Source organism: Podarcis melisellensis (assembly GCF_964234715.1).
Source record: "Podarcis melisellensis genome assembly, chromosome: 14".
In the NCBI taxonomy this organism is placed as follows: Eukaryota; Metazoa; Chordata; class Lepidosauria; order Squamata; family Lacertidae; genus Podarcis; species Podarcis melisellensis.
Window position 1 is genome coordinate 37,952,502 of NC_138546.1, and position 18,361 is coordinate 37,970,862.

At 42.8% G+C, this 18,361-nt stretch overlaps 1 protein-coding gene and 1 long non-coding RNA gene across 2 annotated transcripts in view; both read left to right on the forward strand.

The window, feature by feature from the left end:
• LOC309356934 overlaps nucleotides 1-18,361 on the forward strand; it is a 177,115-nt gene that overhangs the window by 121,813 nt on the left and 36,941 nt on the right. The window lies entirely within an intron of this gene.
• HOMER2 (homer scaffold protein 2) overlaps nucleotides 1-18,361 on the forward strand; it is an 81,231-nt gene that overhangs the window by 31,897 nt on the left and 30,973 nt on the right. The window contains exon 2 of the mRNA XM_081888710.1: nucleotides 2,307-2,463. Within this exon, the coding sequence (XP_081744836.1) occupies nucleotides 2,307-2,463 (157 nt within the window). The remainder of the gene's footprint in view (nucleotides 1-2,306; nucleotides 2,464-18,361) is intronic.

Consider the following 18,361-nt stretch of genomic DNA (forward strand, 5'->3'; position numbering starts at 1 on the left):
TGCTGCTTTAGAATAACAGCCACATGACCCGGAAACTGTACGCCGGCTCCCTCAGCCAATAAAGTGAGATCAGTGCCGCAACCCCAGAGTTGACCACGACTGGACCTAATGGTCAGGGGTCCCTTTACCTTTACCTTATAGACAATATTGAGCTCACTTAACGAATGGTCTGACTTGATCTAAAGCAGTTTCCCATGTCCTTCCTCTGCCCTTAGCAAGTATCTGTCAGAGCATTGTCTGTGCTTGCCTGTAAGGAGTTTAGTCCATACCCCCCAACATTTATCTGATGAAAATAGGGACATCCTGTTCATATCATCATCATCAACAACACCACCTCTCCCATCTGACTGGAGACTTTCAACATATATCTAAGCACAATAAAACAGTAAACATTTAAAAAGTCCCTACATAGGGCTGCCTTCAGATGTCTTCTAAAGGTTGTATAGTTATCCCCTTGGCTTGGAGGTCACATAACTCCATCCCCCTCGACATTTCTCCGATGAAAATAGGGACGTCCTAAGGAAAAGTGGGACATTCCAGGATCAAATCAGAAACCGGGACAGCATCTGTTAATCTGGGTCTGTCCCTGGCAAATAGGGACACTTTGGGGTCTGTTAGTCTGAGCCCTGTTAAAAGGTGGAGTTATGCGTCTATATCAAGGAGTGTTACTGCAGGGGGACATTTAAGGACAAGGTTTTGGTTATTATGCATGTGGAGCCTTCTCTGCAGGTGGAAGAGTCTTCATCAAAAATGCTGCTTCAGTCATCCTTGATGACTAGAAACTGTTTCCTTATTGATGGCTCTTGGCTACTAGCTGTGGTCCACATTTTGCTTGATTAGGGGCTAGAGAAGAAACAGAAGAGCAGTTGTGTTGTGGTCAGCGAAGGAGAAAGAGGCTTGAGTTGTGCAGCTGGCTGAATGTCCAAGAGCATTCTCTGTGTTTTGGAGACTTGATGGTTTTTTGGGTGCTTGAGCTCAACACACACGCGCGCACACACACATGCTTGTTTGCAGCACGTTCTCTCTCTCCCTCTCTCCAGAAGGACGCTGACCTTAGTTTGTTTGTTTTTTTAAACTGCCCTGGAACTTGTGGCACTTGGGAATGTTGAGGAAGAATACATATGTAGCTTTAATGTGGTTGATACCTCATGTTCCTTTTTTACTTTTGTAAGTTGTACCGAGTCGCTTACAAAAAGGCAAAGTAAAAGGAAGAATTGCAAGAACTGGTGGAAACTAGTTCTTTACTTGTTTGTGAGGAATACCTGCTATAAGAATCCTGCACCTGGAATGAAACCAAGAAGCAGAATTTTAATCCCTCAAACTGTGGATTTTTTAAATTAAGCTTTACTCTAGGGAACCTTTGCATTTTGTAGATAAAATGCATGACACAATCTTCTTCTAGGTACTGGTCATTTTTATATGCGTGGATCTACATTGGAGATTGCTTATTAGAATGCAGAAGGGGATTGGGGAAGAATGATGGTGCTTCCTGTATGCCATTTGGCTGTTCACATTATATTTGAATTCATTTTATCGTCCTGCTGCATTAGCATTCACCAGAGCCACCTGCTTAGAAACGTGTGTTGTGTATTAAACTATGTACCTGAATTACAGTACTAAGCTTCAGTTGTCTCTGCTATTTGCACAAGGTAATTTCTAGCATTAGCTGAAAATACACACATTTGTCATAAAGTTGGCCACAGGTCTGGGCATGGGACGTTTTCCTGTTTTAAGTGTCTACATTTAAAAGCTTTAAAAATATATATTTTAAAAATCGTTATTGTCTTTCAAAGTGGTGGTGGTAAGAGAATGTGATCATGGAGCACATAACTATCTGACATATTTATTCCATCATCCTTTCAAGGATCTCATGATCTTTTCTCTTTACACGCACACACAACCATTTCTCCCAGAAGAAAACAGCTACTTAAACCTTATAACTTCACAGCTGTGAGTGGTTGGTGACACATGCAGGAAAAGGAGCTGTGGAATTTGGCTATTTGGTAATAGTGTGGGAATTTAAGAAGAAGAAGCTCGGTGTTAGCAAGTTTTGGCACTTCCCAGGATAAGGAGGAGGTAAAATGTAAGGTGATATGGATCAGAATAGGTATAAGACTTGAGTGGTGTAACTCTTTGTAGCATTGCTCTCCTGCTTCAGAATTCCAGAGTTCTCATCTTGAGCTGTTTCAACACTGGGCTAGACTTGATCAACTTTACGTTGTTGATCAAGGGCAGAACAGACGCGGCATTTCCATCTTTCACAAACTCATGATGCATTCCATTTCTCCTGTCCCTCCCTATTCCAGAGAGCAGCCCATCTTCACCACCAGAGCGCATGTGTTCCAAATTGACCACACCACCAAGAAGAACTGGGTACCTGCAAGCAAGCAGGCTGTAACTGTTTCCTACTTCTATGACAGCACAAGAAACAGCTATCGGATAATCAGTGTGGATGGCACCAAGGTAGGAGGTTGCCGCAGATACATCTGGCATGCTTGCAGAATTGAAATATCATTGAAGTGGGGAAATTTGTATGAATGTGACTCATGTACATTTCTCTCTCATATATATATAGATATATATACTTTAATAGGCTTGTCCATATTTCATAAACTTTAGTTGTTGCAGGAAAGTTGGGGTGTATGGTTAATCATGAAAACGTATGCATTTCATTGGAAGAAAAGCATAGGATGACTTAGAAAGGCTTTTACTTACCAACTCACCTGATAGCCACAGGCAGCCAGGAATTTCTTGCAAGTGAGTGCTGGAGGAGGAGGGACAGACCTTTCTGTTCTTCAGTCTGTTTGGATTCCATCTGGCTGTGGAGGACAGGAAACCCATCTCTCCTTTACCAGTATGTTTGATAAAATGTAGGTTCCTCCCCCTACGATACACACAATGTCTGCTAAGAAGACAGCTGGCTGCTGAGAGTTCCCTATCCCATAATAATCCCTGGTGGCCAGCATGGAAAAACAGGCTACTAGTCTCTTACCAAACTAGTAAAACAAACAAACAAACAAACAAACACAAACAAACAAACAAAATCTCTATCAACTTTTTTGAGCTTATTTACAAGGCTGGAATAAGAGGTACCTAGGTAATTTGTCTAGTAAGGTTATCATATTGTGGCAGTGGTGGAGCTGAGGAGCTCCTTTCAGTGCCTAGATGGGAAATTGCTGGGAGTTTTTGTTAAGCTGTTCTGTGGGTTCTTAAAGGAAGACATGAATAATGAAACTGTAATTTTAGTGTTGCAGAAAAGCTATGATCAGTAATAGCTCTCTGCTAACTGTATTTCATAAATACATTTTAATTGTGTGGGTGCCTTACTTAACCGTTTTGTTTAATGGACAAAGGAATATTGCTTCTCTCATTCTTCCCTCCCCCTTCCAAGCAGAATTGGTTGTAGAAACTTATTTTGGAGGTAAAAAGATGGGAGTTTTAGCTCAAGGTTTGCATCTCTAGACAGAGAGATAGTGAGTCTAAGAATCTCTTTGATACAGGATGTTGTTCTGGTTGGGTTTTTGTTGTTGTTGCAATACTTAGTGTTATGACTTGAGCTTCATAGGCTCAAGGTAACTTACAAAAACTGGCTGCAACCTTTGCCTCATTTTATGATCACAGCAGCGGTCTCTGGCGTCATTCAGGCATAGCAGCAAGCCATATGCCTGCAACATTGTCTCTCCTTGGGCCAGCCAATTGCTTACCTGATTTCTGTGTTTTAGGGAAATTATATATTGCTGTTGCTTGCAAACTGTGGTTTGCACAAGCCATAGATTGCTCCCTGCCACAACCAACTCATTCACGCAGCACTAAACCATGGTTTGGCAGTAATGTCGCCTCCATCAGGACCCCTGTTTCTAAAGGTAATCAGGGATGTGACTTGATTTAGATGTAGTGCTGTGGAATTTGACCCCAATGCCCTTGTAGTGAAACCCTGAAATTTTAACATAAGAAGCTACCTTATACCATCAGTCTGTCTAGCTCAGTGTCTACACTGACTGATGGTGGCTCTCCAGAGTTTCCAAACCCTGCTTGGAGATACCAGTTTGAAGCCGGGACCTTCTGCATATGAAACAGGTGTTCTGCCGCTTAGCTATGGCACTCCCCCAAGAGAAACGCAGGGAAGGTGTATGTGTAAAGACATCACAGAATAGAACACATGGAGGATTAGAAGGGTTTCTAACCTATTTTTAATACCACTTGAGCCAGTTAGAGTGCTAAATGCATAGGAGGGGTGAAGTTGTTGACTCATAGGAACCATAGCTGTCAACTTACAGAATTGAAAATAAGGGACCGGCAGCCTTGAAAATAAGGGATCAGCAGCCAAAATAAGGGATTTTAGTCAACCAGCAGCCAAACAAAGCCTCAAGTGGTGGTTCCCATAGTGCAGCAACCCGGCAAAGGGGATGCAGCAAGGAAAATCACCGTCACCTCTCTGCTGGGAAGCGCTGAGCAAAGGCGAGTCCCCAGGCAACATGGCCGATTTGATCGGCACAAGGCATGCAAGCTCCACCCCCCCAGTCATTCTTAGACTCCTTATTGGGTGAGCAGTGAAGCCATGCAACACAGTTGGAGCCTCCCTCCTCACTGGCCGGCAGGGAGGGAGGGAGAGGAGCTGCTTCCTTTGAAACCCGGGAAATTTAAGGGACATCATCAATAAGGGACAGCAGCGGGACATGGCGCTGGGATAAGGGACTGTCCCGCCAAATAAGGGACGCTTGACAGCTATGATAGGAACATGGAAACTGCCTTCTGCTGAGTCAGACCACTGGTCCATCTAGGGGAGTACTTCCTACACCGACTGGCAGTGGGTTTCAGAGAAGGGGATATTTACATCTCCAGCTGGAGATGACAGGAATTAAACCAGGGATCTTCTGCAGGTAAAGCTGGTGTTCTGCCTCTGTGTGCAGGGCAAGGTCAAATTTGCAACTTGAAACTGAGTGTCAGACAAATTCCAGGTTACCCATGAGCAATTCGTAGGCAGCCTAGAAGCTTGTTTCTCTTGCCCACCAGTTGCTGAGGATAAAGAGGGCATTTTGCACACCACACAAAAGCAAAATGTTGCAAAGGGGTTTGCCATCAAACATGCATTGACAGGGTGCTGCAGCCGGTTGTGTATGTTTGCACATGTGCTCACACACCCACGCTCATGCGTGCAAACTTGGTTGCCACCAGTGGTGCGCATTTAAAGCTGAGCATTTAAAAACGCTGAAAGCACAAGGTGCTTCAGTTTCAAGAGTATGGTGTGCAAGTTATTTTAGGTGCAAGGGAACTTCTGGGGAAACACAACTTAAGTCACCCCGAAAGAATATATTGGAGCACTTCACATCACTTGAGAATGTATGTACACAGAAAATAGTAGAACTAGCTTGAAAGGCAATATATGGAGAACTGCATTAATCATTGCAACGCATCCCTGGTTGTATAACATTGTTATAATTATGCAATAATGCTTTTGGAAGTTGTATACTGGGTGTGGCTGTGAGGGCGTGTGGCTATTACTATCACAAAATTCACCCACTTCTGAATTTGCTGCTACTCCACTGGTTGTCACATTCATACCGTGCACAGTTTGGGTTAGATAAATGGCAGGGAGAATGCTCAACTCTCCCCTCCCTGCTGTTGCTTTTTCTGTGGGAAGTGGCTTTTCCAGTTTTAAAAGGTTGCTGGGGTACTGTTGCATGCACCAACAATGGCCTTCTACCCTGAGGTAAATGAGAGTCTGTGTTATATACTCTGCAGGCTTGCTGTGAGTTCCAGTGTGCCTAGACTCTTCCGCTTAAAAAATAATAGCTGCATCTCTCAGAAAAGTTTGTACCAAACTTGAAAATTGCACCTGATATGTGGCCATTTAATTCAGACCAGACTTTTTAAGTTTTGACAAGACCTGCTGAGTGCTACTGGTCTGTTGCCTAAGGTAGCATGTTGCAGGGGCTGCAAAAGAAAAACACTGGTAGATAGACAAGAAAATCTGCCTTTTTTGCTGCAAGTGAGGCAGGAGCCAGGCAGGCGTCTCTCTGAGTGTTAAGGGTGTTTTGTTTGAAAGTGTTACTGCGGTTCATGGTGTGTGGTTGTGCACTCACTAATTCACCTTCCCTTCACATCTAAAAGCCCCCTTCACGTGTTACCTGTGGGTAGAGACTATGTTAGAATCCACACACATATAAAAACCGTTCTGAAAATGCTTTTTTAAAAAAAGCCTTTTAAAAAATACATTTAATTTTCCATAAGGCTCACCATTGCCATCTAGTGTCACATTGTATATTGCACTTAAAACACACTTAAAATGTTTTATTTGCAGTTGTGTAGCCGAGTCCCTAGAGAGTTTTTCTGTTGTTTCAAAACAACAACAACACCACCACCAAAAAAATAATAATCAAAACACCAACCTGTGGAGCTTTTTTGTTCAAAGGCTACAGTGGGACAAGAGGGACGTATGCATGCACAATGGGATGTGAAACTTATCTCAAACACTTTTCTTCACCTCTTGCTTGTCTGTCTCCATCTTTCTTGTGGTGAAGCTAGGTGCTAAATGTGGGTACCTGGAGTGCATAGCCTCCAGCACTTGGCAGAGGAAAGTGGTACTCTTAATTTTAAGCTAGTTCAAAATTTGTTGATGTCATCCGACTTTCGGCTGCTGAGGCAGCTACTTCCATGTAATCTGTTGCCATGCCTTGCCACATTTTTTATTGATGTAATAACATCTCAATACATATTCGCCTTCAACCAGAAAGCACATTCCCACCTGGAGTTAGCATCAATTTGCACCAATTTGCATTTTCCTTCTTGTTGCCTCACCATTCATCTTATTCAGAATGTTAACATCCAGACTACATTAGCAAGATTATGAGATTCAGTTCCCAGGTTGTATTTTGTCTAACCAAGTGATGCAACTGGCAGGTAAGTTCCATTGTCAGTAAAACATTCAATAGATTGTGGAGAAAATAGGGAATGTGCCTATTAATAGACCTAGTTTAGGGACAGGGAATCTATTATACTGTTGGGAGATTGCTAGCTTGTGATGGGAAAGGCACCCAACTTTTTTATCTCTGGCACCTCCTCTTCCTTCTCCTTGCCACCTGTCTGAAATTATGCTGAGGATTACATGCAGACCACCTCTAGACTTGTCAAATGCGGCAGGCTCCCATTAATGCTATTTATCTTGGCATTGACAGAACAACCTTTCTAGATAAGACTACATATAATCAGGATCCCTTTTGCAACAGCAGTTAGTGGTACAGAGTAGCAGACCCTTTAATCAATCTATGACTACTATCACCTCATTTTTATTTTTCACAGAAAAGGCAATGCATATAATAGCTACATGTAATGTTTCATGATAGCTCTTGACCATAAGAAAAACACCAGTAAAATCACTTGACCCCCCCCCAGAAATCATCAATTAATTCATTAATATACTGCTTTATGCTGCAATAGACCTCTAGATGGTTTACAAGCATAAAAGCCAATTGCGCAACCTCAGAAATGTTAAACATCCATAATTAAAATACACAATTAAGATACACAATAAAACAATCCCATTAAAATATAAACACACATAATTAAAATATGCAATGAAGCAATTCCATTAAAGCATGCTTACAGAGAAACTTTCCACTGTGACTGAGAAATTATTTTTGTTCTTTTACTAATGAGCATCCTTGCTGCTTCAACAGGGGTGTACTAAAAGTCAAAGAAAGACACATTAAAAGACATAGAATCCACTTTGTGTATGTATGTATTTACTATGGCATATGAAAGTGAAGATGAGTGTAATACTCAGTAGGACTGATTTGAAAGAACCTCTCTACATTGGACACATTGTCCTTTCAGAGCAAACTGAAAAACCAGTTCCCCTCCTATTAAACACCCATTTACTCAGCTTAGAAATTCTTCAAGCATAATTGGAAATCTGGCTGGTAAATTATTTAACAGATCAACAAATGACCACCTTTGTGCTTGCATATCAGGCCAGATTGAAGACACTGTGTTATGTATATTGTGTTGCCATTTGATACAGCTCATCTACCGTATATCAAAGAATTTTCCAAGGGGCCAATCAGATGTTTTCAAAATTATATGGTTGCTGATGGATGTAGACAAGTTTGTTACCTACTGGGTAGTTTTATATGCACGTAATCCGCATGAAGGTTCTGGACTAATTTTTGGACCCCAAACAGTGTTGTCTGCCAGGGGGATTTTAAAATCAAAATTATTTTGGAGAATGTTGCGATTTTAAGTTTTGATGATTTGCAGTTCCCAAAACTGATTTTTTAAAAACTTTGTCTTTGATAAATGTGCTTTTGTGATTCTTATATTGTAACGATCATTGCCTACACACAATTAAAAATTGACTGATTTGACAGTTGGTCCAACATTCAACTTGTACTGGAACATTTTAAGGCATTTTTAGCCCAGGATGGGTTCACGGGAAATAATGCAACTTGTAATGCAAGTTGCAATGCCAAACTTGCAAAGCAGATGAAGAACATGCTGTGAGGACTCTTAACTTGTGTCTTTGCTACCTGATAAAAAGGAATATTGCAGGTAAAAGAGAGGGGGAGAATTAACAGAGGGATTATTCTGGAGAAAAGGCATGAGCTCATGAAAATTATTGCACAGTGCATGGGGAAAACTACACACCAGACAGCTCATTAAAATCGACCTACATTGTTATTCCTTCAGAACAACGGTGACCTAAAAGGATGCAGATCTGAAAGAGCACAAGCTGTTGCCTTCTTTTTCCCTTGAGAGCCATGCAAAGGACAAGGCTGCCCAAACTTCTTTTTGTTCTAATCAAGTTACCTGTTGTTACCTGTTGAAAAAAAATAACTGCAGCACTGAATAGCTGGCCTCAGACAAATTAACTTCTGTGGACTGCAGGGAGAACAAGTAGATTTTGTCATTTCATAATGGAATATAGAAGTATATATTGCACTGAGCACTATGTAAAAAAGTTATAGAAATGTTTTGTGCTCTCTGGCACCATCTGGTGTTGCATGCTTATAATGCATTCAGATCCCCCCTTTTTTTTTACTAATGTAGCTGAGTCCCAAGCTGTTTGAAGTCTTTCAGCTTGGTGTGCTTACTGAGAAATTAGGCTTTCTCACAAAACGGTGGAAGGAGATTTCATTAATCAATTTTTAAATTAGCGTGTTGTCCTACCTCCCAGGGTGGTACTGACTGGGATTAGAACACTTACGTGATGGTTTGATTATGTTTTAAATTGTTTTTAAACGTTCTAAGCATGTTTCGTTTTTAATTGTACTGTTTTATCCCTGAATTTATCTTTGAGCTGTTCTAGTGTTGAAAGAGGGTGAAGTGGTCTCTTTGCGCACTATACATGATAATATAAATGTCATGTCTCCTCTTAATCATCTTGCTTTCTAAATGAAAAGTGCAAATGTTGCAGCCCTTTCTTCGCAGAGAAGGCATCTCATCCTCTTGAACATGTTAGTTGCTCTTTTGAGGTGGCACAATTAGAATTACACACAGTCCTGCACATACTGACGATGAACACCTCTTCTTCCTTAGGCTAGGGTTTTTTGGGGGGCGGGGAGTTTTACTTTTTGTGTCCCCACTAATGCCTCTTTATAAAACTCGGTTTGTCACTAGTTTGCAGTTCGGATGAAGCTTTTGAGATTTATTTTCCTATGAAAGGAAGTTTCATGCTGTTATATCTTCGCCATTGCACCGCAGAGCATCATCCAACTTCCAATAAATTGAAATACGTCAGTAGATGCCTGCTCACTAATCATAGTGCTTGTTCTGTACACCAGCGAATTACTGGGTCTGGCTTATGGGAAGTACAGTGAAAGTTCAGGGGAGGTGTATTTATCTTCACAAAGTAATTTTAATGGAACACACATGGCTATCCAGCTTAAGAATGCCTTGCAGCAGTTATGTATATTATAACTTCATGTAGCTGTCGGGATCCCTAATGTATTCCTCCCCGCTGAACTGTAACTGTTCCTGACATGTATGAAATTCTAGGTTTCCATGGCTTTTAATGACTTCATAGCATTTGTCTGTATTGTGAACAGAGATTGCCTTTTGTTTGTTTCCAAAGTTTGCACTACAATAACAAGGCAGCAACTTAAGACAGGGCTGCTGCCTGTTCCCATTTTCTAGCTTAGCAGACAAAGGGCACAGATGTTACTTCTACTGGTGAGGGGAATAGATGTCTCCCAACGTGGGTGGCACTGTGGGTTAAACCACAGAGCCTAGGACTTGCCAACCAGAAGGTCGGCAGTTCGAATCCCCGCAACAGGGTGAGCTCCTATTGCTCGGTCCCTGCTCCTGCCAACCTAGCAGTTCGAAAGCACGTCAAAGTGCAAGTAGATAAATAGGTACCACTCTGGCGGGAAGGTAAACGGCGTTTCCGTGTGCTGCTTTGGTTCGCCAGAAGCGGCTTAGTCATGCTGGCCACATGACCCGGAAGCAAACGCCGGCTCCCTTGGCCAATAAAGCGAGATGAGCGCCACAACCCAAGAGTCGGTCACAACTGGACCTAATGGTCAGGGGTCCCTTTACCTTTACCTTTAACAACTCACAGCACAGTGAACAAACATATATGGTGGTATAATACTACTTTAAATGTATAGTGCAGATATGGACCGAAAGGGCTAGAGCTGCCATCTGATTAAGGGACTCTTGGTTGATCAATTCAATGTAAACCCCAAAAGGTGGCACATAATAAATAAAGATTAAATCTGCATATGTTCCATTGCATATGAAACTATGAGTATTGTTATAGGGGGCTCTCCGTTTATCCACATTTTGGAAGTCACAATTGGAGCAGAACCAATATTAGCTGTTCAGAACAAACTAGAATTTTTGTTTAATATCTCTTGTGCATTTTTTTTAAAGAGGCTGCAAAGCCTTCAACTGATTTATAATCCCAGGTTTCATGTCTGGCATTCTTTGTAGGGCATATGCTTTGATAATCAAAGGGTAGATGTGCCGAGACCCCGGATATAAATAGATGGTCGCAAAGTGTTTGGCAGCTGTCACCAGTCGAGTGGTGGCAAGAAGGTGGAGCACCACTTTGACATTGGCTTGTGCTCATTAAGTCTATTCAGCAAAGTTTTGTGTTTCTTGTTTTATTATTATTATTATTATTATTATTATTATTATTATTCTGTAACAGCATGGCACTGGTTTTGGAAAAAGTACATGAATTTTCATCCAGCACTCTGATGCCACAGGGACCTCTTTTCAGACCTAATTGAAAGAGCGGCATAACGTTTTAACCCTGGCTTCCTCACCCCTGATTCCCATTCTAGACTGGTAGATAAGCGCCATCAGTTCAGTGATTGGGAGTCAAAGGAGCTGTATAGAATTTGAGGTCTTCTCAACAGTGGGGAGGGCGCAATCTCTAGGGGAACGATGATGGAAGAGCTGGGGGGGTTGCACACAAGTCACGGTTCGGAGCATTGCAAGGCTACTCTTTTGTATTCTACCTGGAGCATAAAGGGGAAGGATTACAAACCCCTCACTGCATTTGGGTCTCTGTGCTGTAACTCAAACTCTGAATGGAAAGGAGCAGCCTTCCTAGTTTATACACTGGTACCTCGGGTTAAGTACTTAATTCGTTCCGGAGGTCCGTTCTTAACCTGAAACTATTCTTACCTGAAGCACCACTTTAGCTAATGGGGCCTCCTGCTGCCGCTGCGCCACCACCTCACGATTTCTGTTTTCATCCTGAAGCAAAGTTCTTAACCTGAGGTACTATTTCTGGGTTTGCGGAATCTGTAACCTGAAGCGTATGTAACCCGAGGTACCACTTTATTGTAATATTGGAGCATAGTATGGGAAATTCTAAAGGTTTAAGGCAGGCACCCCCAAATTCGGCCCTCCAGATGTTTTGGGACTACAACTCCCATCATCCCTATCTAACAGGACCAGTGGTCAGGGATGATGGGAATTGTAGTCCCAAAACATCTGGAGGGCCGAGTATGGGGGTGCCTGGTTTAAGGCAAATGTGAGAGGAAAAGGTAGGAGTAAAGACAGAGGCCCAACAGGTGGGACACCATCTGGCAAAGCTCCCCCCTTAAAGAGGGTATCTGCATGCCTTCTGGAAGCCTCCCTCAAAATCATCTTCCACTGGTACTGGATACTGATACGACTAGCTAAAATAAACCACTGGCTGCCTCCTCTCTGCTGGGAAGGGTATGGGAACCCTGGATAAAAGATGGATGTATAATATATATATGTATGATGGGAATGTATTCTTTTACCAAAAACTCTGGACCACTGTCTTCACGGTTATTTCCGTTATCACTTAACAAGTTATGCAGCTTAATCAAGCATTAAGCACTCCTCACGCTGGACCTTAGCTGAAGTTGTCTTAAGGATCATAAGGAATTAATGGGTTGTCTTCTGACTGCAGCCTGCCTGGTGATAGCCCAGCAGTGGGGAAACCAGTCAGAAATACCCATGAATCTGGGTTGGGAGTCTTTAGTACCTAGGGTTGTACAAGGAACTTCCAAAAGCGACAAGTCTGACATGGTGTGGCATCCATTTATTACTTTTGTCAATGAACATGGAAGAGATTTCCCATTGCCTACTACTCAAAAAGATCTTTGGAGAGGCTATCTAAATAACTGATTTGTCTAAAGCCGAAATAAGGGCACCCGTGTATTGTTTCATTACAGCAAATATGTAATGCAAGTTGTGATACTGAACAACAATTTAATGTTTATGTTTTGTGCAAATTCAATACACAAGTTTGAAGTAGGGGGGAAAGACTTCTTCATACGGGACTCTGAAAGTAGGTCCCAAGGTATACCCTCCCTGAACTCCCCTTAAAACTTAGTTTCCAATCCACCCAGCCACTCTAATGATCCAAAAATGAAAACTTTTAATTAATATACCTTGTAGCGGACACAACCACTTAATGCCATCTGTAAATAATACAGCTGACCCACTCCCGCTAACTACCCCCAATTAATAATAGTGCACCCACCTCACGGTACAGCAATTACATGGATTTCTACAATTTTCCACAGATTATCCTAGTGGGGGACTTGTGTGAGGGAAAACTTAATGATTAGAGTCTCAGGCAGAAAATAATCAAAAGTTTTACTGAACAAAAAAGGTTTATGAAACAAAATGGGTCAGGAAATGTGTTCTTTCAGGTAGAGGTTATCTGGTTTACTTTAACTAACTCTAGGATGTTTCAGGCTTAAACACAACACTACAGGCACAGCTCTTCTTCAACTTCAGTTCCTAAAAATCAGTTGTTGCACTTCAGGTGGTAGATGTTCAGGTTTCTAGAATAGATGGTAAAATGCTCAGCTCAGTTTCTGTTACTTAGATATTACAATTAAATACTTTCAACACCATACCACTTACTTCACTGATTAATACCTTGGTTCATGAGCAAGGGGATCTTCTTGTTACTGGGTTGGGAGTCTTCAGTACCTAGGAGAACTCTCCCTTCCTGGCTATACTGACACCCAGGTAGCCTGAATTCCCACGAGATCTACCTCTCCCGGTTCAGTCACACCCCTCCCAGGACACTCCTGTCTGTATACCTTTCCCAGGACCTTAACCTGGCCTCCCTATCCAAGCTGAGAGGCTCTGTACTCTTGCTATGGATAGTCTCCACAGTGTGGACGTTTAACTTAACTCGGAATCAGTTCTCCCCATCTCACCCCCTATCTCCCCTGAAACCTGTCTAGCATCTCAGATCAAATCCTTTCCCTCTTCTCAAATCCAGCCTTATCTTAAATCCAGCCCCAGCTAACCTTCTCCCTCAGAAACTGCACCTTTTATTCTCCCTGCCCCAAGTGCTCTTCCTCCCCTCTCTGTGGCTAGCTGACTCAGTCTAGTTCTTGGGTAGGCAAACTAAGGCCTGGGGGCTGGATCTGGCCCAATCGCCTTCTCAATCTGGCCTGCGGGCGGTCCGGGAATCAGTGTGTTTTTACATGAGTAGAATGTGTGCTTTTATTTAAAATGCATCTCTGGGTTATTTGTGGAGCATAGGAATTTGTTCATTCCCCCCTCTAAAATAAAATAAAATTCGCCGCCTCCCCAAGGTCTGAGGGACAGTGGACTGTCCCCCTGCTAAAAAAGTTTACTGACCCCTGTAGTCCATCAGAGAGAAGCTCCAGCATCACCAGACTCTGGTCTGGCTCAGCTGTCGGTCACACACCTGTAGCCCCTTCCATGTTTTCTCTCCCTGAATAAATTCCCCCCAATCCCTCACAAACCTCAACTCTTGGTTGGGTTTAAACATTCACTTAATTTTAACCATTCTATTTCTGTTTCTTATAATTACAAGAATGGGTGTTGATTACCCTCCCTCCTTGTTTTTTCTTTTTCTTTTTTAATTTGCTAAATTTGTTCCTCCTGCTGTGGTTTTTTTTCTTACCACGACCCACAGGAAAACATTTAAAGCTTCTGTCTCTGCCTCATGGGAAGGTAATTTAAGTTATCTCTGGGTGTTTTGTAAGAGCGTGTTTGCGAAGTCTGTTAGCAACTCTGCAAGTGAAGCTGCTTTCAGGTGTTTGCCTGCTGCCTTGCAAAACATATTTTTATTAATTCGATTTAGATGCTTCTGTTCCTCCTGTGAGTACCTGAGGTCCATTTGCGCAGGAGATCAGTGGCTGGATTTGTGCATGCTTTGAATCTTTTTTAAAAAGTGAGAGAGAAGAGAAGAGGAACGTGCTCAGATATCCAATGAGAACCATGCAGGGTGGCGCTACGTTTTAGAAGATAGCTATGGTTTGTTAATTTTATTAGTTTATAAATCACCTTTTATGTATGTCTCAAGGCAGTTTACAGACATATCATAGAAACAGCTAAAATAGTTTGAAAACAGTACAAAATGAACTCCCTTTCATCCAAGGAGAAGAACTTGTCAAAACAAAAATGTCTGGAGTCACTCTGCAGCAGTGTTAGAAACTCAGATATATAAGCTAGGCGCCAAATGACTCCTTAAACCAAGGTTATAGTCTAGTCGCAAAAACAGAATACCTCGTTGCCATTAGGGGGCCATATGGCTCTAAAGTCGTATTTTTCAGTACAAGTTTTTGGTTCCTGAAATTCGTTCTGACTGCTGAAAACAGTCGACATCCAATGATCCCCAGGCATGCACCTCCAAATGGTGAAGACGTCATGCGCCATTCTGGCGCTCAGGCATCTCCACTTGGTTTGCAAGTGGCTGATAGCCAGGTGCAAAAATTCAAATGCTGCTCTGGAGTCTGTTGCAGAAAATAAGGATAAGATGATGTTTCAAGTAGGGCCGGGCAATAGATCACCCCAAACCGGTTTGAAGTCTATATTGTGATACTGGTTTCATAATTTTTTGACACACACACACTATGCAAAAATCACGATACGGGAAATACCAAGAGGCCAGCCAATGCCTTTGCATAGCTCCACCCTTATTTCAGACATTGTAATATATCAGTATATTGCGATGTTTAGCTGGTGATATATCACGATGTTGAAAACCAGATATCACCCAGCCCTAGTGTCAAGTAACCCAGTACTGAGCTGTATATGGTATTGAACGTAGCCCAGTAGAAAACTGGCAGCAGGTGAATGCTAAAGTCTAGGCATGTGAGTCTCCATGGCTGCTGCAAGATGGTGGGGTTGGTGGTGGAGGATGAAGAATTACTTAACCTTTCCACTGCCTTATGCTTTTCCTGTACATTGCCTCTCCCAGCAGTGTTTTTCACTGGAATGTTACAAACATCCTGTCACTTGCTGGAGAAAAGTGGAAAGGGTTGTAGAGGACATCTAATGAAGTTGAATTTTGGAAGGGTTGGGGCAAATAAAAGAAAATACTCCTTCATGCAACGCAGTCACATGATGGAACTCTCTCTCACGGGGAGGCAGTGATCACCACCACTGGAGGGCTTTTAAAAAAGCAGGAGAGAGCCATGATAACTATATTCTGCATCCACAGTTGGAGGAAGCAGTGCTTCCGAATACCAGTTGCTGGAAACCACAGGAGGGGAGTTTGCTCTTGTGCTCATGTTCTGCTCCCAGGTCTCCCACAGGCATCCAGTTGACCACTGTGAGAACAGGATTCTGGACGGGATGGGCTATTGACCTGATCCAACAGCAACTCTGGCTCTGTGACACAAGCATCTGCTTGCCTTACCGGAGGCAAAGTGACATCCTGCTAAATTTCTGGAGAGCAGCCATGTCACTACGTTGGGGCGAAAATGAGATTCCTGTGGTGCCTTAAAATAGGCTGCAACCATGAACGCTAATGCCACAATAAATTTGCTTGCCTTTTAATGTGCCAAAGGACTCTTGATAGGTTAAACTTCCTGCTTTCTTCCTGCCCTAAAGCAGCTTACAGAGGAGCAAATCGGTAACTAGACAGATAAAATGCGACAGTATTTGCTTACTTTTACCATGCTAAAATGCACAGATAATGGCAACTTCAGTTATTATTAGTTAACATATTTAAAAATAAGCCATGGAATTATTTGGCTGATATGGTTATGCCAAGTGCCTAAAGGGCAAATGAAGAAAAACCCCAAAGAGCATTGCATTGAATGCAGTGACGTAAGTTGTGATTGAAATGTCTGATTTAAAAATCAACCCATCTTCTGTGTTCTCCATCTGTAAGGGGTTGCTAGCTGCTAGTCTAAATAAGGTTCTTCCCATTTCTTTAGCAACTGAGGTCTCCTCAAGGGAGAAGCTTACCAATTTCTTCTGGCACAGCGCTAGTAACCGGAGAGGTTTCACTGGCTAACCTCCCGCTGTCATGCTAAAAGTAAAAAGGAGCAGCCCCTAAAGGCCCAGGCATTCACAACTCTGTCTTCTCATTGAGAATACTGAGAGATATTGGACCAGGTAATATCTGCAAGTGTTCTTGAATTCTTCATATGAACCTAGGCAGCTGCCTTGTACCAAGTTAAGACCCATCTAGTTCAGTATTGTTTACTGCGACTGGCAGTGGCATTCCAGCATTTTGGAGAGGAGACATTCTCACCCCTACCTGGAAATTTTGGGGATTGATCCTGCATGCAGAGCAGATGCTTTTCCAGTGAGCCATGGCACCTTCCCTGGCACCCTGCGTCAAAGGCACGTAAACTCCCACACAAGTAACTTTGCTGCCATTTCTTTGACATAATTTGTAATGCTGCATTTCCTAAGACGTTAAGCGGAACATAAAGGTAAAGGTAAACAGACCCCTGACCGTTAGGTCCAGTCGTGACCGACTCTGGGGTTGCGGCGCTCATCTCGCTTTATTGGCCGAGGGAGCCGGCGTACAGCTTTCGGGTCATGAGGCCAGCATGACTAAGCCACTTCTGGCGAACCAGAGCAGCACACAGAAACGCTGTTTACCTTCCTGCCGGAGCGGTACCTATTTATCTACTTGCACTTTGACGTGCTTTCAAACTGCTAGGTTGGCAGGAGCAGGGACCGAGCAACGGGAGCTCACCCCATCGCGGTGAATTCGAACCGCCGACCTTCTGATCGGCAAGTCCTAGGCTCTGTGGTTTAACCCACAGCGCCACCCGGGGAACATAGTCCTTGCTAAATATTTGACAATATAGAAAGATAGGCATAAGGGAACAAAGGCAAAAGGGATAAGAGCCATTGGAATTTGGTGGATTGATTGATTGATTAACTTGTCATTTTGTCTAGTCCAGGCAACCCAAAGCAACTTACAACCAAACAGACAATGTACCACCACATAGATACATTAAAACCAAGAGGAAAGAGAAACACATTATAAAAATACATTTATGTGTTGTTTATGCTCACCCAAAGTTATAATGTACTATGCATATTCTTGTAGTGGGAGGGAAAGGTGGGATAATTGGTGGGGTTTTTTGGGAATCTATAAAGCTGTCTTATGCCAGCATCTGTTGTTTGCCTACTCTAGCAAAGGAGATGTGCATGATGGGGTCTGGGAGGGTGGCGTCCCATTTTGTTACCTGAGGTGAAACAGGAAAGTGCTGCCCCACTTCTCCTGACCAAAGTCTACCCTCGCAGGGTTGTGTGGTGTTGCCCACAAAGGGGTGATGGCAGCGGCAGGTTCTAGCGAGATCTTGTGGCAGAATTGGCAAGGACCCTGCCTCTTGGAGTTCTGCCGCCTGAGGCAGCTGCCTTAACCCTGGTGGGTTCCCTATAGGTATCCGATTGGCCACTGTGAGAACACAGTGCTGCACTAGACGGCCCATTGGCCTGATCCTGCAGGCTCTTCTTAGGGTTTTAGTGGCCTACCAGCTTATGAGGCCTATGAAACCAGAAACTATATGCAAAGGAACTTTTAAACTATTGGGATGAGTAGGATTGTCTATGCATTGAATTTCCAGTCCTGGTAGATAACAAGGCAAAAAAAGCCAAGCAATCTGGTCAACAATAGCTGCTCCAATATGCTTTA